We start from the raw sequence: 23,490 nt of genomic DNA, 5'->3' as shown, positions 1-23,490 counted from the left end.
TTTCTACAGGCGGTAATGAGACATGTTTTCTTTCCTTCTGGATCTCTGCATGCGTGCAGTGAAACCACTGGTCTTTAAGGGGATCCTTCAACAACTAGAGTTCATGTTTTTGTTTGGGTCCCAACATGGAAATGAGGGTGATGGAGCTCTAATTTCTAAGTATCACTTCCCTGTAGTGTGGTGGTGAAATGGCAGCTGATTCAAAATACAGCTGGGCTGGGCAATGCGTGCTTTGGGTAGCAGTGATTCTGCCTGCTGTTCCTGTTCTAGTCATAATTTGCCCTTTTCAGTTACAACTCATGATATTTTTTCTGTTGTCCTTGTTTTGAGACAGTGTAAAGTAACATAAAGTATTTTTAAACACAAGCAATAGAATATTTTGCATATAAAGTAAAATCTTAAGCTGATAGGGACCCTAGGAAAAGGATGCAGAAGTTCTCTGAAACGACACACACGAAAGCCGTCTGAATTACTTTCTTCAGTAGTTACAGTTGTTACGCTTCAATTCTAGGATCTTTATTTTCTTAATGTCACAAATGATAATCTGAATTCACAATGACCTTATATTTTATGTAGGCCTGATTTGTCTGACTGTTAAAAATCTTTTAATTCCCTTTGTATTCTTTTTTAGTTTTATAAGTTTTGCAAAACATCTCATTTTGTTTTACAGAGAAATTATTAATTTATTTAGTGTTATTTGACGTTGGTATTAATTTCTTCATTGCACATAAATTTTTATGAGTATTGTGGAAGTCCTTAAAGTTAAGCTGTTAGCAGTTAACTTATTTTACTGGCCATACTTGCAATCCATAGACTCAAAATGTTTTGAAGATTTTAATTAAAAAAAATTAACGAAGATATATTTAATGAAACAAATACTTAGTCTGTTTATTTTGACTTAATGGTCAGAATCCTTTAATAAGATGTTTTTGTCTATGTAGCTACTATAGGGTTTCTGTACCATATCAATTAGTAGATTGTATTTTTCTCATTTTTAAATAGGTAACTATATACAAAAATTACTGTTATGTCATTTTATGGGTAGTCATCCAAGGTTAAGATTAAGTTAAAGAAAGTGGTTAGCCTAATATCAATCACAAAGTCTGCAGAAGAGCTAGGAATTTAATTCTGGTTTCCTGAGGCCCTGTTCCAATACTGTGCCTGTTAGACTGCATTCGTTTTTCCCTATATTGTTCCCTGCTCGAGCGTCGGTTCCTGAAATGATTCTCAGTGCTAGTATCTAGCTAACAAATGCCCTTCTGCACGGATGAAATGAATTCCTATCATATTTCCATTTATTAAGGGAATCAAACCGTGTCATTTCTTCTGAAGACTGCCTTTATAGATGTGTTTGGGAAACTACAAGCAACAATATTAGACATTTCCCTCACTTAGAATAAAGAAAGAAAAGAAGCAAGAAAAGGGCTGCAGCTGGATGTCTGCAGATGTACTCTCTTTGGGTTTTGTATTACCACAATTAGAAAATAGACCTGTCTGATGTACTGTATCTCTAGTAATGAAAATATGCTAAATATTACATTGCACTTGGCATATTGTTTTATTCATAACACAGTGTTAACATGGCCTCGATCGTACATGTACATTTCTTTCTGTTTATATTAGGTAGATTGCTTGAATTAAACACAACATTTTCTGTATTATACAAAATGGCTATGAGATTTTCCCAGTGTTTTTATTTTATCAAGAGAAATGCCTTTGTCTCCAGGTAATTTATGTAGTCGTGTTAATAGCGCTCCCACTAAGGACATGAATAAGCCATAAATGGATGGAGTTATCAAAAATCCCTGGCCTACAGATTCTTTTTTAAATGGATGGAGGAAATAATTTGCAGTCGCAGCCTTTAGCGTGTCTTGATGAATATCTCCCTGGAATTTTTTTTTTTCAGTTTTGTTAGTATTGAAAGGAAAAGAAGGTAGGTATCAGTGGAAGCTGTTTCTGCTTCTCATCAGTTCTCTACAGTGTTTGTTGGGGTTTTTTGGTTTTGTTTTTTTTTTTTTTTTTAAGAGGTAGCACATGATATCATAGAATCTGAGTTTATTTCAAGAGCGCTCGAAGTGATAGTTGTCAAGCCCAGATTTGTTCTGTCATCCTCTCACCGGGAGGTAGGCGCGCGTAGTGCAGTATCTTAGTAGCTTGTGGTGTTGAGCAAGTGCGTTGTAGCATTGTGCCCCATGTAGAGTTCCCAAACGCTGAGAGCTTCACACTTAGCTATGTCAAGTTGCTGTAATCCATTTGAAGTCTGAAGGAATTAAGGCCGTCTCTTTGGCTGCCAAGTCGCAGTCGTCTCTCTCATCTGGTTATCTTTAAATGTATTTTGGGGCAGGGTGGGTAGTCTCAGACTGGGTCATATTTTACTTTTTTCATACCTCCTTGCATCTTGAAATTTCTCTAGGAGAGCTTAATATCAAGCTATGCTCTGTGTGGGCTGAATGGGATTGGGTGAAGGAAAAAAATCTGCATTGCAACAAAAAGCTGTGAAAGGGATCTGTTTTTTTTCTCAGTAGTCGATTGCTCTGTTTTGTTTTGATTCTGCTTTTGGCAACTGTGCTTGACCCAGGAGCTGATCTTATCTGAATAGCTGTCTATCTTGATGGCACTGAAGGGAGCTGCATATGAAGCCTCGGTGCACCATCTGCATTGTGCTAACGCTTGTAGCAATGTTGTCTGGCAGCTTCCTTCCATGTCTGCATATGGATGTTGAGAAGAAAAGGGAGAATTGATCTTTGTGAAACTTCGTAAGAGATCTAATGATGGAGATGCAGTTCTTTGAGTCTCTTGTACGCGTCATTACAAGAAGAATATAAGCCTTTTTACTGTCACCTTGGACTCTTGTATTTTTCATTAGATGAAGTACGGATTTTTCTTATCGGTAGTTCTGAAGGTTCCTGATGGGTGCAGAAGTATGAGAACTAACATTTTCTCAGAGATAGGAGATCGTTTATCTTCCAGATAAACTAGAGTTTAAATAGTTTCAAGTCTACATGAGAGTATGTCAGGTTCAGAATACTTGCTTAAATCATGTGATTTTCGAGTTATTTCTCTGTAACCTTTCACAGACCTTGACATTAGAAGGATCAGTGATTACAGATCTGATCAATAAAGACAAGGAAACATTCAGCTGTACTCTAGCAGATCTGTGACTTTAGATGACTTCAGAAATAGAAGGTAACATAATTATATTTCTCTTACAGGTTTAATAACAATTATCAAATTTTAATTTCAGGCTTTGCAGCCTGTTCTGACTTCTGAGAAATCAGTGTCTGAAATACCTGAAACGATGGATGACTTCTTCTGCAATTTCCTGGTCAGATTGGGAATGTCCAGAACCCTTGACTGCTTCCAAACAGAATGGTAAAATATTTTCAGTGACCGTGTTACTTTGAGAGTTAGGAAGTAGATGCTCAGGATTCAGATATTTCCAGTATATCAGGATATACTTCCAGAAAACTCTTCTGAGCAGGAGTCATTCTTAAATAACAAGGTGTTTTACCAAATAAATATATTCATCTTGAGAACAAGGCCACAAACCATTGTTTTAAGGACAGACTTTCAAGAAAGCTGACTCCAGGGAGCTCCTAAATGGGTACCTTTGAAGCACTGTATGCATTTCACCTAACTCCAGACATTACTAGCCTGAAGTGGTCACCGTAGGCCTCTTCTGTGACCATTGAAGAAAAATACTCGTTTTCAGGATGCAACTCACATGAGTTGTTTAAGCCATCTCCTTTAAGGAGAAATGAATTCAATTATTTTTTTTTCAAGTATTTTCTGCTCTCCACTGGCTACAGATGAAAACTAGAAATCAGCCACACTGCAGAAGTTATCGATGGATCAAATGAGTCCAATGAAAAATGATCAGCATTTCATTTCAGCAGTGCTGAGAAATCATGTGGTTTTGTTATTTTTTTGCTTTCCAGGATGTGGGTGCCTGCTTAAAAACTGAATATTTTGTAGTATGCTATAGTATTTGCATCTTGATTGTTTGGATAGGTTTGGATATTCGTCATAGCTGCCTTGTATTTTAAGTAGAATAATCAAAATTTTTGATACTTGTTGATTTCTGGTACACCAGTCAAAATAATATGGTTGGTTTGTGTTTTTTTTTTTTTTAAATTTAATTCATGTAGTAATAAGAGTAGACTCTTCAGCTGTTGCTGTCTTCTTTTTCCCAGCTTTTATGGGTTGCAGGGATTTTGTCCATACTTTGTGCAGAAGTTTAAACATGCAGCTTTGTCTAAATGCTCCACTTCCTCTGCCACTCTCTTCGTATATGGAATACCACAGGATGTATAATTTTTTTAATATTGATTAAGAATGATGTGCCAGGAATGCTGCAAAGCTTGAGAGGAGAGCTGAATTATTTTGGAGCAAAAGATGACACCTGTCATGAAGTTCTATTGAAGTACTTTCAGTTACAAGCTTGCTTTGAATCTACAAGTTAATTGGAAAGATTCTGAGAAGTGGAAACACCTCTCTCTGAATTACCTTGTAGACAGTCTTTAAACATGAGATGTTCAGAGATTTTTTTAATAAGGTCTTTTGAAATTGTTTAATTTGAAAATGAGTAGATTTGAAAAGTTAGAAACATCTTACTTTTTCCCTACAAAAGCCTTGAAGCTTTTAAATTTTCTTAGAAATATTCTCTAATGGGGAGTCATTGCTGTCGTTTGCAAGGCTGTGGTCTTACTAGTGTGGAGCTCACCAATCAGGCATTGCCTTTGGAATTAATAATGATGTGGTTTTTGATAGCATAACAATGTGACTTAAATGATTCCTTAGAGAAGGAGCGCTATAGTTCTGTATTCTTTTTGAACAAAAGAACTGATAGGAATAGTATTAAGTTTGAAGAAGTTTAACAGTTTTTATGGAAAAAGATAATTAATGCTAGACAGATATAAATAATGACCTTTTTATGAAACTACAGCTTTCTTTGAAGCACTTGGAGTTTGAATTTATATCAATGGCAAAATTCAGATTGCTTTTTAACAGAGTAAGTGCAGGTCTTAGCAGGCCTTATCTTTTAAATCCTTAGCTGTACATATATTTTTTTTTTCCTAAGTAATAATTTTAATTCTGGTGGCATTACAAATGAGCTCAGCATGTCAGGATCTAATCTTACTGTATTGAGACTTTTTCTGCATTAATACCTTATTTCAAAATGTTTCATGTTGGTTTGAAATAGATAATTTACAATATTAATGAAAGTGGGAGCAGATTAGTGTACTCAGGTTCCTCATTATGTATTGGGACGACGCTCTCGCTCTCATGCTGTGGTGATCAAGTACTAATGGAATTTAAAATGAAAAATTAATTAACGTAGAGAAAATTTATCAAAAGGCTTGCTTTGAAATAATTGTCTGTCTGAGATCTAAAGGTCACTTAATTTGGACCAAATTATCTGTGTTTATTTCAGAGTTTGAGAAAACATTGTTATTCTCTCCAGCTGTATAAAATGTCATGATGTGATTATGTTTTATTTTAAGTCAAACCACCTCTTTTTCTTTGATGTAACGAATAAATTTACCACACTAGTAGTGACTTTTTTTTAAACTTACGTAGTTTTTTTTTGTACGTACACTTTTTTCTTCCAGTTATACTTTAAGGAACTTAAAATTATAGACTTAAATGATTTTTAGAATATCTAATTTACGCATTAAATTTTCTGTTCTTTGATACAAGACTTTATAGTGCTTTTGCTGCTTATTAAAGATATTGGATTGACAGCTTTAGAGCATGAAGTGCAGGGGCTGATCAACTGTAAATTCATGCATCTGACAGTCTATACCTCCTAGTCCCAAAGAGTTCACTGCTGCTGGCAGCATGTTGCCAGTCTGATGAGCAGATGAATCATTTGCTGTTCACACATACGCACGGAGCTATCGCTGTGATTAGTACACTCATTGGACTGGTAATCTCTGAGTGTTCCTAGAGACCTCGCAGTGTTTCAGCATGTGAGTAAAAGAAGAGCTGCAGACGAATTATGGAAACATGATTTGAAAATTCTTTTCTCTTTGATGTGGTTAAAACTATGAATAAACTTCCATGATGAAACAAGGTTATAAGTCATGTCTGTCTTGTGTATGCCTTGAAAAGATTGCTCGGGTTGTGCATAACAGAGCACATGCAACAAAGCTACTATGTCTTCTTTGAGCATAAAGATAGAATGATTACCAAAAAAAATCCTTTTTGCACAATGAAGAAAATGGATATAGGTTGTAATCCTCCATGTCACAACTCCCTGAAGACAGTGGAAACAATCTGTTTATTTCACACAGACCTGTTTCCTCTGCTCCCTGTCTTCTTTGGCCTGGAAATCATATGGTCACATTAATGTGTGTTGTGCTTTAAGTTCATAAATCCTGAGAGAAACAAGGGTTATCAGTTCCAGGACAGCATCCCACTAAAACGGATACAATTTATGTACTAGAACTGGCTCAGAACACAAGCGAAGTAACCTCAAGTTTGATTTGCAAAAAGCCACATGGACATACCTACTTTCTTGCCTACAGAACAAGCATAATATGATAATATGAGTTTTCTATTTATATGCCGTAACAGATTGGAGGAGTACGCTAGGGCAAAAATATGTTTTATTTTTCCGTGCTTATTCCTTTCTTAGCCTCTGTTGAAACTGTTTAAGAGGTTATGAATTGGAATTATAATTTTCAGTAAGAAGTTCTTGTAAAAGCTAAAACTTGAAATTTTAATCCCTGAGTGCATCTCTAGGTGAGTTATCCCTTGGTAAGGGATTATCCTGAGCTACGTGTTCGTTTATTGCAGGGCCTCTCTGCAACCTGATTCCTTTAAAACTCTTAGAAGTTTGATTTCAATGTGATGTATATAGTAATAATGTATTCTTTTTAGTCAGTCTGCACTGGGCTTTGATCATAAAATCATAGTTGACCATCTGTTCCTTAGGTTTCCAGATTCTTGGTTAATTTTAAATAGCCATTCAAGAATGGTATCTCAATTGTTCTGAAAAGTTTAGCTTGTGTGTGCATGCAACTAACTAATTTGCATCACAGTTCTCTTCTGTAATGGAAAGAAGTGAGAACAATAGCTATTTGGCAGTTGGTTAGGTATGTAGAAGTTCTATAAGTTTTACAGGACTGGGCTGATGAAAGATAATGAGATTTCACAATGCAATTTTGTGCTGTAATTTTCTATTCCATTTCTAATACATACACAAAAGTCTTCATTTTCAGTAGTGTTCTTAGACAAGGGCATAGTGAATTTATTGTATTAATTGTATTTCATTAAAATTGTCTTTCAGAGTTCTTAGCTCTCCTGGGGGCTAATGTCGTCAATTGTCCATGTTTGATGTGTCTTCCTGCAGAAATTTGATGGGTTTCATGAGATGCAGTTAGGGCATTCAGTGGAGAATGTTTTCTGGCAAATAAAGGAGTACGTAGAATTGTGATCATTTGCAATGAGAAGTGCCCTTATTTTCAATAATTCCAATAAGAATTCTACCTGCTCATCAGTCAGTGTTTATTTGAAGAAAAAAAAAAAAAGGAAAAAAATAAAGACTTAAGTTTCTTGCTTAGTATTAAAGCCTGTTGCTACTGTAATTTGCTTAAGAAAATGGAGTGATGGTAGAATGAATTTTGCTTTGGACATGACTGTTTAACTTTTCAAAAACCTTTCATCTACTGGTGGTGAGTGTGAGTGACAGCTTAATTCATAGGGATGAGCATTCCTAGGAGGTATCCACAGACTGCAGACAGTAGCTGACCGTAGGAAGTCATTTGGACATAAGAGTTTCTAACATTGCCCTTGATTTTTTTGAGAGGATGTTAAGGAAGAGTTGCTTGTCAAGCAAGAATCCCTTATTCTACAAACACTTTTTGTTTCTGCAACGTGTTCTATTGATCTAGGAATGCTGTGCTTGCTCTCTTCAAGTTTCAAATCTGCTTTTGTTCAAGTGCAGGAAATAGCATTTAGTGTAACTTTTATCTCTAATTACTGCAGTTCTTTTCATACTTCCTTATTACTGGGGGAAAAAAAATTGCACAGATTCAGTATGTTGAACATTCAATATGAACATATATTAATATGTGAGCTCTGTATTCCATGTTGAAGGTAGCTCATGGAATTATTCATGGTTATCCAGAGTTTTGTCATCTGAGTCCTCAAAAATATGAACATATTAATATCTGTTCATATTATTCCTTCTAGTGAGTTCTCATCCAGAACATCCTCCAGCTGCAGTCAAGATTACCAGGGAAGAAGACTGTGGGCCTATAGTCTTTATTTGATATAAATTATTTATAGCTCCAGTGAACCCATGCTGAACTGATATCGTGGCTACAATAGTGCACAATGGCTTTGTCTTTAGTAGGTCTATTAAAGTTTGTACCAACTGAAGGTCTTGCTCTTCTGTCTTCCAGGGCAGAAGTAAACAAAGAAATAGGTGTTTTGTACATACATGTACTGGATTCTGCAGTCACCTCTGCAATGTCTGCTTGCACAGAACTATATTATGCTTGTATATGTAGACTGGAATCCTGATGTCTTTTGAAATAATTTGGCAAATACTGATAGCTTATAATCATTCCTTGAGCACGCATGATTCTGCAAAAGCATTTCTTTAATGTGGTGATGGTCACACTTTTTTGATCAAATCTAGCTTTTGAATCCTTTCTGATATCACCGCTCTCTTTTTTTTTTTTTTTGATAGAAGATACTTGGTACTTTAAGTTGCTCTGTCTTTAAACACTTTTAAATTAAGCTGAAAATGAATACTGTCAATACCTACGTCCTTTTTACTGCCTGTTAGAGTGTTTTTAGCTTTCATTGACAACCTACCAAAGGATGGAAGTCCTAAAAGATATGAGAACAGACTGAGCAAACTTTATTGCCGGGGCTGTTGAGATTCCTGGGTTGCTACACAGCATTATGTGCTGCTCCAGATTCCTTTTACTTCTCAAAGTGCAAGTTAGTCTGTATGTTTATTTAACTAAAGCAGCCTTCAGGCTTCTACATCATGGAATCATGTTTTCTTGGGGGCTGGTAAAATAAGTAAATATTGGTTAATGTAATTAAATAAGGAGAGGGCAATGTAGGTAAACAGGAAGGAATAAAGACATCTCTCTAGGTGAGCTCTGTATTCCATGTTGAAGATAGCTCATAGAATTATTCATGGTTATCCAAAGTTTTGTCATCTTATTTGAGTCCTCAAAAACAAAAAAAAATTCTTGCATATATTTCAGCATATGAGATAAAAAAGACTGTGAGTATATACAAATGCTATTTGCACAAGAATATTTTTTTCTGTCTTTTATTTAAGGTATTTGGAAGAAAGAAAGGAAAAGAACAATTGTTTAAATTGAAGTACTGTGTTATACAGGACCTATCTTTTGACTTATGAAAAATAATACATTTTAGAATGAAAAGCAGTAAAACAGAACACAGCGTGATGGGATAGTACTTGTTGCTAATTGTCGATGAGATGATAAATATCTTTGTGATTTTAGTTTAGGTAAATGCTAGCATGAGAAGGGAGAGATCAGAGAAGTGAGAAAAAGGAAACCTGTAATAAAATATCTCTCCATTTCTTTTCTACTAGGTATGAATTCATACAGAGAGGTGTGTTCACACCCAAAGATACTGGATTGGTTCCAACTGTGTATACCTGCAACCAGCAACTTGAGGCTGAGAATATGCGTCTGAGGAAAGATTTGGAAAACTACAAACTTGCTGCAAAGTATGTTATTTGGTCTTAATGAAACTTTGATATAAAAGTAAATGGCCAAATAAAGTAAACCCAAGTACTTAATGGAAATAAGTTGTTCCTGTTTGTTATGCTGGCTGTGCATATTTTTACTGCTAGGTGACATTTGTAATTAAAGTTCAATTTTCTCTGAGCTCTATTAGAAACCTAAATCTTAATTTCCTTTATTTGTATTTACTGGGCTATAGAAAATAATTTTCAATATCCAGTAATCAAAACAAATTACTACAAAGAATCATGACAGTATAATATGTAGAACTAGAAAATAAATGGTTATGTGCATTTTGTATTAAAATACAGTACTATAAATTACAGCTACCACAAAACATCACCATAGGAACAAAATCAGTATACATTTATTCTTCATTTTTTAATTGCAAAAAATCTATCACTCTGGCCCTAGTGGTAAGTGGTATTTCAGTGTAAATTACCATCATTGATTATACTTGTGGGTAGTAGCTGATCTTACAAGTCACTTGTACTTCAGTCACAAGGGAGTTAAAATATTTAGCTGTTAGAATGGAGAGGTGCAATAATGAACTACATGTAACATAGCCTTTTCTGAAGAATGGCACATGCATGTGTTCATTGTGAATTTACCCTGAGACTTAAAAATCCACTCACTTGAGTTCTGCCAGTGCACAGTTTTAAAATATGAAGCTGTAGTAAAATGTTAACTCCATCTCTTTGATTTTCTTCAAGATTGCTCAAGCTACTAATTTTCATTTAGATTGTTCCTTTATATGAAAAAAAGCTACTCCGATTGTAAATAATCGCTGCTGATAATAACGATAATCAAGTTATTTTCCAATGATAATGATGTATCACATTTTAAATTAATAAATTAATTGTCCATAGTCTAATAGTTAAGTAAACAGCTTAATGATCAAATCAAACATTGTGTGGTCTAAATATACTGTTGCACTGGGAGATGGGCCATATAAAGAACATTTCTTTATTTTAAACTGCAGTTTCTTTGGACAATGGATGGTTAGGGATTGTGTGTCTCATTTGAGTAGGAGAGTAAGAAGCGGTAATGCATAATAAAAGAAGGAAAGACAAAATCTGGCCCTTCTGAAATTTATTAATGTCAGTAGTAATTTTAACAGGCTTTCCTTTCTTTTTTTTCACCCATCTTCTTTCTGTCTTTCTTCCCCCCTGTATACATCAGAACATTCTATAACAAGATGAGTGGATTGTGACTTGGTAAAAGTTTTCCTGGGTTTGTTGCATTGCTACATGGTTGTTTAAGAACATGTAGCTCAAAACCATTTCACCGTGGTCATGAGTTGGGTTTTTCCCATAGGAATGTCTATATACTCCGTGGGGTGCCAGAAAATTTCTTTTACAGCAGATGTCTAGTTAAAAGGCTGCAAGACAACATAATATTGTGCAACAGGAAGAAAGCAGGAGAGGGAAAAGACATTTTCCAGGCACCAGGCACCAATATGCTAGGTGCCTGCAGATTATCTGTTAAATAAAACTACCAACACTCACTGAAGTGAACTGTGCTAAAAAAATTAATAGATCCATGAACTGAAGCCATGGCCTGCATTTTCACATTCTAGTGTTTGATGAAAACTAAAATAGCAATTCTCTGATGGTAAACAAGCGAGTCAGGTCACCTGTTTGGGTGAGACATAGGGCAATTCTATATGACACAAATTAGAAGTAAATTCTATTCATTGGTATTTACTGTTAAATACTGCACTTATTCTGCATGTACCTTGTTAAAACACTATTAAAATCAGTCCTTCTTTCTCTACTTGTAGGGAGAGCTTTATTTTCTTAGTCTTTCTGCTAATATTAGAACAGGGAGTCTATGTAGATATAAGATGTGGTTTTTGCTAATGTTCACTACTTCATTTTTCAGACTTTTTATTTCAAATAACTGTGAAAGTTTTCATTGGTACTAACTGATGTTAAAAGTTCGGCACTTCTGTGATGTTCATTTCATTTATTTTAGTTTTAATAATTTATGAATCAAAACTATTGTTTCTGGAATAATAGGTGAAATTGAGCATTTCTGCTGTACGTACCATGAGTTAGTGTTCCCTTGTGTCTTTTGGATAAACCCTGTTCATAGTACCCTATAGGAACTCCCTTTACTGTAGTGACTGTTAATGGCATTTTTCCTTGTTCAGACACTCAGAAACTGTAGTCAGTACCCTTGCTATGATAAAGCGAATATTCCAGCAGGAGCCCAAACTACCTGGAGAACAATTTGAGTTTTCAAGTATTGTGAGAGAGAATTCACCAGCTTACAGTGAAGACAGAATGCCTGTGAGCCCTGAAGAAATGCTGATTTGACTACTTAGAAACTAAGGATTTCTGAGCAAAGCAAGTCTCCTTTAATTGTGAGCTACAGTGCTGTGAAGTGTATTTGAAGAAAGCTTTTAATTACGTTTGGTATTTCTGAGTTGGTACTCTTGACAACCATCTTGGAGAAGAGAGATGCTACTTGGGACTTAGGCAGTATGGGGGCCCAGGATAAATGACTGTAAACCAATTACTTCCTGCTTTAATGTTGTTTAGCAATTGGTGGAAGAGATTCAGTGTCTAGAAGCTAACTGTAATTGTATTTTGGGTATTTTAATACAGTGTTTACATGATTGCATGGCAAGCGGGTGGGCAAATAGAGGAGATTGCAGGATGTTGGTTGCATTTCACTGTGATGTTTCATTATTTAAAGACTTGCTGTATATAATGAGTATGTATTTTTAGTAGGTCGTCCGTGTCTGAAGACATCTTGAGATGTGACAACATCCCTGAATGCCTAAGTTAAAGAAATAAATTATTTACTCTAAAGCTAGTGATAGTTATCACCGTAAAGTTTAGATACGCTACTAATCTTTATTCAGATTATTTCTAAAAACAGACGTTGTGTTGTGATAGAAATCAAAACTAATTTTATGTTGGTTTGCCATGTGCCAGTAGTTAAAATAGATCTTAAGTGTGTGCTCCCTTTCTCTGTCTTTTATCTTGAAGGCTATAGTTGAGCCCTGATTGATTGGTCAGGGATGTTGTTATCTGCTGCAATATTTCTTCAATAAAAGCATAGATTTTCTTACCAATAGGCAAGAAAAATTTGAAAACAACATCTCTGAAAATTGTTAACTCTTACAGGAGATTAGTTAAGTTTAATTCATTGTCTTCAGTGATGATTTGTATCATTCAAGCATTTAATATTCTATTAAAATTTGCTTGTGAGTTGAATAATAGGTTGTAATTTCATAGCGATATTAAACTGTGTCTATCTGGTGATTTAAAATAGCTTGAATCCCATATATTTTGGTGTTTTTCTATAGCCAGACTCTTTGTATTGCTGTATGGCCTTTGAAGATGTAGGTAGACAACAAAATGGGATACCAGGTTTAAGATTGTGTTAATCACAGAAACTGCTAGCTGTGATATTTGTAAGTTCTTTAAACATTTAGGAATTTATTAGGTAAATGGAATGAAAGCTGTGTACAGCTGTTGTCTGAGGTTTGTAACTCTGCTCACAAACACGAGTTAGGAAGTTTAAATATTTGCAGGTATTTTTCTGTCCTGATTTTTGGAAGAATGCTCACAAATATACACCCAGTTTACAGCCACAGTAATAGTCAAAATATAAAGCAATCCTGGAAACAATACTTATTATTACTGTTAGTGCTATCACCAGCAAAATAATCCTCAGCTGATCTCCTGTTCCTCTGCCAAAATCTAACCATTCTTGCACTTATTTCTCCACTTACACTATGAAAAAAAATAAACTGCACACTTTTTGTACTGTGTGCCACATTTAAATGCATCTGTTTAATTACACGATACATCTATTATCCTTGCTACTAAATACTATATAAACTAGATAGAGTAAAAGCATGAGAGTATATGTTCTCTAAAACTGTCTTGTCTTCAGCTAAAATTTTAGGACTACAACTTGCAGCGTGTTGGGGAATAAAGTCCCACCTAAATTCAGTGAGAATGGGGCATGTAACTCACTTTTGAAAATCCCTACTTGGTTTTGGTTGGACCTTGCCGCCTTCTGCTATTTTTATCAAACTGCTTGCTTGAGGAGAGTTTAAATGGAGACACCAGCAGTATATCTTAACTAAAAGAAATGGATATTGGTTTTGCTGTGACTGTAGCAACATCTTTTACTCTTTTTGAAGAAGCCTTCTGCTTGGCTCTGAAGGGGCGGGTTTTATAATCAAGATCTTATGGCAAGTCAGATCTTGTGAGTGGTGTCATGATGGAGTTGTTTCACAGAACTATCCTGAGACCACTGATTCATTCACGTTTCCAATCTCCCTGTTCATAGGAGCTTGAGCAGAATCATAATCTGTACTTTATATCCCAGTGCCAATATCCTAAATTACTCTGTTTCGCAACTTCTGGTGCATGTGCATACACAAAACTATGTGCATGCCCACAGCTCCTTTGAGTTTCTCACAGTGTTACCGTAGGGGCAGCCCTCTCTGTTTCCATTTCCCTGCCAGCTTTTTCTCAGCTTTGATTGATTCATAGTACCATTAATTCACTTGTGCTCTTCTTCAGGTCTTCCTAACCATTCCTGCTACAAGCAACAATTCACATATAAATGTACACATATAAATATGTAGTTTGTATAGGTAATAAATATAGCAAATGCATATATAGTAAATATAAATTATTTGTACAATTAAATGTAATGCACTGGCAGTTGTGTGTCTTCTTCCTGGACCTGTGATTTTGGCATACTCCGCACTGTCATAGTGGTTTTCCTGCCTGTTCAACTCCTGTTGGAGAGGAAATGAGCTTTATTTGCAAAGAGTAAATATCTAATTTCTGTGCAAGGTAATTTCAAGCCTCCTTTTCAATTAAACGATTCGTCTACTAATCTTTCCTGACAAATCCATATTAGTAAAGGCAAGGAGAAAACGTACGGAATATATACAGAGTATTTTCTTTTATGTTTATGGAGCAGAATATGTCAGGGTGTCCCATGGCTGTGTATAGAATGTGCTTAGAGAGGTTATAGGTATGTTTGCAATTAATTTTGAAATGGATTCCTTTTCCTTCCTGCTGTCACATACAGGGGACGCTTGGGGACAGGCTGCAAACATGACTGAGTAGAGCCTAGAACTTCGCTAGCACAATTTTTTCCAGAATCTCTCTAAATACATCTATTTGCAAGTTACCCTTCTGTGTGTGTCCTTCTAGCATGTACCATTATGTTGGGCCATAATTAATATAATGTACCATTATATGAAGTCTTTGTGTATTCAGCGTAATCTGATGAGCAATTAATAGGAGGAGACTAATACTTCTCTCTTACATTTTCTGTTAACATATAGCAAAGCAAAAGAGGCTTTCCTAAAAATGCAGAAAGAACGTGACTTCCATCGAATGCATCACAAGCGAGTGGTCCAGGAGAAAAACAGGCTGCTTTGTGACATTAAAAGGTAAAAAATTATTTTAATTACTGTACATTTAATGTTAAAGGTAACGTCTTCAATTGTTGCCTGGTAATGGGATAACATTGTGGAATTTGAAGTGCTAAAGTAAAGCTAGCTGCATTTAGTTAGTGTCCTGGTAAATGGAAGTTCCATCTGACCATTCTGCCATGTCTCTTAAACAATTTCTAATGATTTTTTTATATATATTTTCTATGAAGCAATGTGGCATTAATAACACATAGTATTTCTGATAGTTAAAAATACAAATGAGATTTTCTTTTACCCAGATCTTTTTCCATAAGCATGTAGTGATTTCTGGGTTTAGATCCTTTATCCATGTTAAGGGTAACTGGTGTCACACTGAGTTCGGAACCTTTGCATTCATGATTCCTGTAGCTGGTATTTTCCGTTCTTTTACACCTTGAACTTCCTGTATGAAATTTGCTATGTTACTTTGGTTGCAAATAAGCCCAAACTAGTCCATTGGTACTGAATTGTAATAGTTTATTTTATAATATTTAATTCCATAATTTTGTCGTTCTGGAATTCTGTAAGTTTTCTATTAACTGTTGTGGTTCTTTCCCTCCATGAGCAGAACTTTTATATTGTCCATCTGAAGATTATTGGGCCAGGCGATAGAGTTGAAATTAGAATCTTTCCTTTGCACATGTTTGTGCCAGTACTTGTTTCAAAATAACATTGAGGAGTGGCTTATATCTGCAGCTACAAACAAGTCACAGAAATTTGGCTTATTTAAGCGTGTAAATGCATGTAATAGCAACTACATATTTTATATCTTTAACCTTGAAATACATACATACTAGTGCAAGAGAGCGCTATTCACTGACTTACCCTCTCTGTGTCAGCTTTTTTGAAAAATGCGGTATTTTTAAAGTTAGTATCCTGTGTTTCTCTTGAGAGATTATATATCTAACTTTTAGTTGAAGAATCAAAGTGGTTAGGTATTCTAAATGTAATGTGCAGTGAAGAAAGAAGTAGTAATCATATTACGACTGTTTTATCTAGATTAGGATTTTAGTTGGTAGGTGGATAATAGTTGTAATTCTCTTTCTTCCAATGAAATATCATCCATCTGCAAGAAAACAGAAATTAAGAAAAATTAGTGTGCAATATGTATATGAAGGATTGAGAACAGGTCAAAACTGGGTGGATTGTTTTAAAAGACTAAACAAACTAGGAAACCTCATTGATCTGACTACTTCTTTTTGTTTTTTTCTTGTGGTATTCCAGTTGTGTGGTTACATACTAAATACCTTTGCTGCCCCCTCTATGTTGACCTTTTGGCACTTCTGTTCTTTTATTTGTGGAGGAAAAAATTTACACAGACATAAATCTCTGATTCAAGTCATCTTTGAGGAATCATCTGTCGTCTTCTTGTTCACAGGCTGAAGGCACATTATGCATCGTATGAACCAGTGCTGAAGCAGTTGACTGAAAAATACCAGACTACACTGAGACAGAAAATGTTAACTAGTTTGGAGAGAGACAGAGCAGTTGGGCAGGTAAAACTATGGTGAACACCACTTGCAACGCCGTAAGGAATGCTTTTGGTGTTTACTTTGGTAAATACATAGGATGTTTCCGTTAAAGCAGCTCACTTATGTAGCAGTTTGAAGCTACATTACATTTGGTGAAATGTTAATATTGAAAGTATATGAACCTTAGTGCCACAAAGTAGTAGTTCTCAGTCTGTACTTGCTCCGTGCTGCCCCACACGAGTCAGCAGTGTGCAGACCCTGTTATACTTTCAGTCTCAACAACTTGAGGAAAGACGTGTTATTTCCACAGATTCATATGCTTCCAGCTATGTCTTTAGAAATCTCTTATTTTAACTTTCTTTATTACTATTTACTATTTTATTTTTTCCTAAATATATCCAGGAATGACCTACTAGTTTAGTAAAAGAGACATTAAGATATCAGACACAGTTTTTCTGTATTGTGAGTGGAATAATAGAGTAGTATTTTACTTCTAGAATCTTATCTCATGTATAGGTTGGTATACATCATATTCTGCCCTTTTATCAGGAGCTACCGTAAGCACAGATAGAATGGATGAAGAACAGAAAATTATTTCACATGTGTTTTACCAATAGGTTGTTTGTTCAAAACAGAGGAGGAAAAAAAAAAAGACAGAAAAGGGCTCCCAAAACGCATTGCATTTCAGCAGTAGCATCAATTATATATGTGTAACATGAACGGAATCTACCATGGTTGCATTCTCTTCTAATAGTCCTCATCTCTTGTTTCCTCCATTCCTCTGCCTCCCATTTTTCTCAGGTCAACTGAGAGCTTACTTTTAAAAACCTGAGGATTATATGTTTGAAATTTCAATAAGTAAAAAAAAAAATGTCCTAAAGAAAAAGAAAGGTTAATGTCCATAATGTCCATATGCAGTTATGCTGAATCAGGAGTACAAAGCATAGAACAGTTGCCATGTCATGAAATTTCAGGAATATATGTAAGACCTATCTGGTTATGAACTGTAAGCATTCTGGAATGATGGCTTTTTTTGTAACACATAACACGGTATTTTGTGCCATTTGCTTCTGACAAAGCTGTATGTCGTATTGTGCCATTAAGTTAAAGATCAGTGCAGTGATAGCAGTGGTTAAAAGTTGATGGTGCAGTAAGATCCGTAGTATTCTGTACGTCTGCATTGTTTTAAGAAACCTGTAAAAATATTTTGAGATATTCTGGATGGCTTGTATTTTATTGCATTGTTTCACTGGGCCGTTCCAATATCTCAAATTAGGAGTAATGTTTATAATTTAGAGGAAATAATCAGAAAAGTAAAATATTATAGATGGAATTTATTACTTAAATAGGCAGACATAAATGCTGTGTGTCGTGAACAGACAGTTCAAAAGCAATGTTTTCATATTAGCTCTTGTTCTCTCCTTTTTAAAATTAGGTCACAGGTTTGCAAGCCACATTACAAAATTTAGAGTCGGGACGTGCTATTCAGATTCCTGTGACAAAAGGTAAAATATTCCCACCACCAAGCTCAGACTGATTATGGGCTTTTTGTTGTTCTGATGCATTTCAAAATTCAGTAACAGTAAATCAAAAATACTTGCACCATAAACATTTTATCAGTTGTCTTGGTGACAGAGCAGCAATTTTATCATTTGAATACCATTCAATATCATTTATCATTTGAATAAAGCCAACTGCGTCCTTGGCTGCATCAAAAGAAGCGTGGCCAGCAGGTTGAGGGATGTGATTCTGCCCCTCAACTCTGCTCTGGTGAGACACCCACATGGAGTACTGTGTCCAGCTCTGGGGCCCCCAACATAAGAAGGACATGGAGCTGTTGGAGCAAGTCCATGAAGATGATGAGAGGGCTGGAGCATCACTCCTATTGAAGACAGGCTGAGAGAGTTGGGGTTGTTCAGCCTGGAGAAGAGAAGGCTCCGGGAAGGCCTTACAGTGGCCTTCCAGTACCTGAAGGGGGGTCTACAAGAAAGCTGGAGGGGGACTTTTTAGAAGGGCATGTAGTGATAGGACGAGGGGTAATGGCTTCGAACTGAAAGAGGGGAGATTTAGATTAGATCTCAGGAAGAAATTCTTTGCTGTGAGGGTGGTGAGCCCCTGGCCCAGGTTGCCCAGAGAAGCTGTGGCTGCCCCATCCCTGGAGGGGTTCAAGGCCAGGTTGGACGGGGCTTGGAGCAGCCTGGTCTGGTGGGAGGTGTCCCTGCCCAGGGCAGGGGGTGGCACTGGGTGGGCTTTAAGGTCCCTTCCAGCCTAAACCATTCTGTGACTTTGTCCTAGAAATCTACTTTGTGTCTGATTTTATTTTATCCACTAATATTTTTTTCACACAAGTGTTCTTTTTCTACTCACTATAAGAAGGTATATATAGTCGTCTGGAAACATTTTGATAATACCGGCATTATGAAATCCAGCCTCTTTTTTTAGCATGTCTCATTTTTACAGGAGGCTGCTAAAGTTATAATACCTGCTGGAATAATATCTTTATCTGTATGGTACTACACTACTTCCCTGGTGTTTTGAATAAATGCATAATTATTAAATTATTTCTCTAACTCCATCAGAAAACCGAGCACCTCTGGTTTCCTAAGTAAATGAGGCCCGTGCTATCACATACTTGGTGATTTTCCTATTTTCCTATTTTCCAATTTCAGCTACATTTGATGTTAGATAATTCTCAAATAAATCAGATCTCTAAAAGACCCTTGAAAACAAATAAGATGTTGAAAAAGGGAAACAGTGAGCTCTACCTTCTTTGACAACAGAATATTCACTTGAGAAGGGGATGTTGCACTTGCCTTAGTCATGAGCAGAATTTGAGAACAATCAGAGATTGCAGTTTATTTGACATTAGAGAACCCCAAAGTTTTCTGTCACATAGATGACCAGGTATTAAATATTGTACAACTTTCAGGTAAAGCATTTGTTGCAATTGGGACATTTCTTATATCTGTTTCTTTTGTGTTTTTTTCCCCAGTGTGTTAAAGGCCTAACCTTCTTCTTTCACTGGTAACATACCCCGGGTACAAAGCCACGGAGTTACCCTAGCCTTTGATAGTCAAGCTTCATTAGTTTCCACATTCATGGAGTTACTTCCATTGTAAAAAATGCCTGTAGAAAAGACAAGACTAAGAAGAATAGTAGCCACATGAGCTTTTTTGGTTTCTTTTTGGATTTGTAGTTGAGCGAGGAGGATAGCAAGCATTTCCTTGACTATTAAGATGGTTTATTATTAATGCAGACATTTCAGCTACCATCTAGATCTTTGCTACTGCCTGCCTATTATGAGTATAGCACACTCAATTTAATTTTTTTCCTTCAAATTCTAATGTAAGTTGAGGCAGTTGGTCTCGTAAATTGTTGTGAATTGCTACGAAGACTTGGACTGAGATCTAATTATCTGAAAGATGCCCCTCATCTTAGCTCAGGTCTTGCTTTCCGTGCAGCGGTGGGAGGCTTACGTAGCTGAGGAGCCCCTTGGAGTACACACCACTCCTCTTCTAAACTACTGTAGTTAAGAACATAGCTGCTTTCAGTTCTGGAAGAACCTGGAAGGGTTCTGTAATCTTACCCAGTATAAACTAAGCTATGATTTTAATGCTATATAGAAGCAAATAGCTACTAAACTAATAACTTCTGTAAACGCAGACTTCAGATGCATTAATATGGTGGAGTACTGAAGTACTGGCAGCAAGCCTCTTCAGTGTTCATGGTATCTTTCTCGTTTTGGATTCTGATGCCTTTTTTTTTGTATGAATTAGTATCGTGCTTCTCAGCAAGGCACAGTTCAGGCCCACAAAATACCTGGCTCTATGTACTGGTTATGCTCTGCTGAAGTTTTTAAACCTTGTTACAACTAAAAGTATAAACCTCTGCCCTAAAGAGCATAGTGCTCATTTCATCCCACTTCAGATAGGGAGATAGAGAAAGGCTTTTTATTTTATGTTAGTTTAGGGCATATAGCATTCAACGTTTCATTATACGCTGGCTGGGGGATATATAGTGTGGATTCTCCCTCCATGCCAGTGTTTTGCAGTATAGATGCCCTCTATGTCTCTTTGTATCTCACAGACTTTCATTTGTTGTTTGTGTGGTTCTAAAAAACACTCTCTGGCTGTTCGCGGTACTTGTTTATTCTCCAAAAATCTTGAGAGCAATTTGTAATAGCAAAAAATTGACAGGCAGGGGAGGACTTTATGAATAATAATAGTAAAAAAAAATAAATCACTTAGTCTCCAACAGAAATTATTAAGCTCATCAGCCACCCACTTGCTTGTACAAGCCTTAATTTGCTTCATACCCTGTGTATTATAAATTAAGTGATATTTCAGTTCAGTTCTTTCCAGTGCTTTGTCCTCTAATACTACATAATTTTTATTGCCCTCTGTAGGTCAGACTCATGTCTTAGTGGGTGATACTGTTTCTCATTCAGATATTTTCTGCTGCCTCTTGAAAGATGGTCATGTTCCGTTGCCTCTTGAATTCTTATTCCTGAGACCCTATAAATGCAACCTTGAGAAGCAAGCAGTGCAGAGATACTGGAGAAACGTTTGCTGCATTTTTCTCTAAATGTAAAGTTCTTAGTTTGGAAGGAACCAGTGCTGTTGGACTTGCAAGTCTCTGCTGTAAGGAGACCTACAGCTGCATTTTTTCAGTTGCTGTCTCTTGGGGGCTGACTTTTATGCATTAGTACATTGGTACATTGTCATTATAAGGTAACGAACATTCAGATTGGCAAGTTATCATTTGCCAAGCTAAGACGCCTTTTCTGGCCAGCTGTCTGCTTTCACTACAGTGCATGAGGGAAGGGGAGTGGCTGTTCCCAGATTGCCCGTCAGTGCTCCTCATGCTGCTCTGGCCCACAGCCTGTCTTGACCGCAGAACGCCTGGGATGCTGCCTTTGGCTACAGGGCTTTGAGAGTGGCTTTTAATTAGTTTTGGGGCTGCTGAAGTGTTTGAGGTTTTGAATGGTGGCAGTGAGGTCCTGCACATCCAATCCAGTGTGGATTTGGTTTTTGATTGTTTTGTGGGGGTTTTTTGAGGGTGTCATAGTACATAATGAAGAGCAAAGGGAAGCTTTGTAGCATTCACAATGAGTTTGCATTGTAAATTTGTGTCTGGTGGCTAGGTAGAAAGAAAAATTAACAGTAGTTAGTGTTAATTTCAGGACCACTGTTCCGGATTTATTACTTAGGCACTTGGTGTAGCAGCTTTCAGCCTGATGCATTTCAAAAAGTTGAGAAGGATAGCATCCACAAGAATGTAATGTATTTATTAGGGTTTTTTGCTATCCCACTGCCAGACTGCTGTTCAGCTTTGCAAACAGTGCTTTGTACACAAATACTTCAAGAGAATGTTCTCTTCAAGTGTCTTAAAAATTATGAGAACTCTTAGTTTTTATTGCCTCTTTTACTTACCTTGCTTGTTAAAGTTGGTATGAAGGACATTTAATTGAATCATAGAATTGCCCAGGTTGGAAGGGACCTTTCAGATCATCGAGTCCAACCATCGACCTAACTCTGACAAACCCATCACTAAACCATATCTCTAAGCACTGTGTCTGCCCGGCTTTTAAATACCTCCAGGGATGGTGCCTCAACTACTTGCCTAGTTGGAGGGGAACTAGTTAACAGTTAGAATTAGGATACAGTCCTCTTGTAGACTGTTTCTCTGTCCCTGCTGTGCTCTCTCAGAAGTCAGCTCTGAAAAAAAACAAACATTGGATGTTTTGTGTAAGAAGATTTGCATTAAGAGCTGGTTTTGGCTTTGTTTTAAATCTGCTCCTTCCTGATGTGGTAGCAAGATCATACATGGAGGGATCTAATTATCAGAGAGAAAGAACTGTTTTTTTATTTAGGTTATTGGTGAATATTTGCAGAGCACTTGCACCCTTACTTACGGATGAAGACCCAGTGTTAAGTTGTGCTCTGAAAAAAGACCACTTTTGCCTGAAGGAGTGAAGCAACGTTGATTGTGGCTTGCTTATAAACCTAAGTGAACGCTGCTATAACAGCTGGTTCTAAAAACATGATATAAAACTGTTACTTGCTCGGTACATTTCTTCTATTCTCTAAAAACAACAGCTGCTTATTTATTACCCAATTATATTCCAAAATTGAACTCAATGAGTTTCTTTACTCATGGTTGAATTAACTCATTGCTAAGACTGTTAAGTGTGCTTTTCCTTTCCTTGATCTGATGTAATTGCTGTTAGAAGGTCATGCAAAAAATTTAAAATGCACCAGTTAAAGTACTTAAACCTGGCTGTCCCCATTCCGTCTTCAATGCAATCAGAATAGAAAATCTGTAAACACAAGCTGTTGACATAGTGCAATCACAACAGTTCTTTAGAATTTCTTCCTTCTTTTTTTTTAATGGTTACTGACATTTTAAGCCCTTCGACTGTCATAACTCTGTTGGTTCGTAAGTATGTGTATTTCAAAAGCACCAACACACCAAATACTCTGTGAGCAACAGGCTATTGGGTAGCAGTTACTGAGTGAGTGTAGTGTTTGACATATAAACCAATTTTGCTGTATACCATTCCTCAGAGAAAGTTATTATTCAGGGTATCTGTGACAGTAGCTTTAACTTTTAAAGCAGCGAGAATACAGACGTTATTTTAGACCAGGCACATTTCTTTTTATCAATTACAGCTTTACTCAGATTGGGTACACAGGATGGATTTGTGTTTGCTTGATCTGCTTTTTTTGCCTCAAGAGTAGAGGGGGTGTTTTTTTCCCCTTTAAGTCAGAAAGTTTGCATTTTGGTGTCAAGGTCTTAATAAAACTATTTTACACGA

At 36.4% G+C, this 23,490-nt stretch overlaps 1 protein-coding gene across 1 annotated transcript in view; it reads left to right on the top strand.

The window, feature by feature from the left end:
* The window catches only part of SPAG16 (sperm associated antigen 16), a 44,526-nt gene that overhangs the window by 5,864 nt on the left and 15,172 nt on the right, over window positions 1-23,490 (top strand). The window contains exons 4-8 of the mRNA XM_074594134.1: window positions 3,245-3,372; window positions 9,590-9,727; window positions 15,073-15,180; window positions 16,580-16,697; window positions 18,109-18,178. Coding sequence (XP_074450235.1) covers window positions 3,245-3,372; window positions 9,590-9,727; window positions 15,073-15,180; window positions 16,580-16,697; window positions 18,109-18,178 — 562 coding nt within the window. The remainder of the gene's footprint in view (window positions 1-3,244; window positions 3,373-9,589; window positions 9,728-15,072; window positions 15,181-16,579; window positions 16,698-18,108; window positions 18,179-23,490) is intronic.

Source organism: Larus michahellis, chromosome 7, assembly GCF_964199755.1.
Source record: "Larus michahellis chromosome 7, bLarMic1.1, whole genome shotgun sequence".
NCBI lineage: Eukaryota > Metazoa > Chordata > Aves > Charadriiformes > Laridae > Larus > Larus michahellis.
The sequence above is the reverse complement of the archived record's forward strand: the minus strand, read 5'-3'. Positions and strand labels throughout refer to the sequence as shown.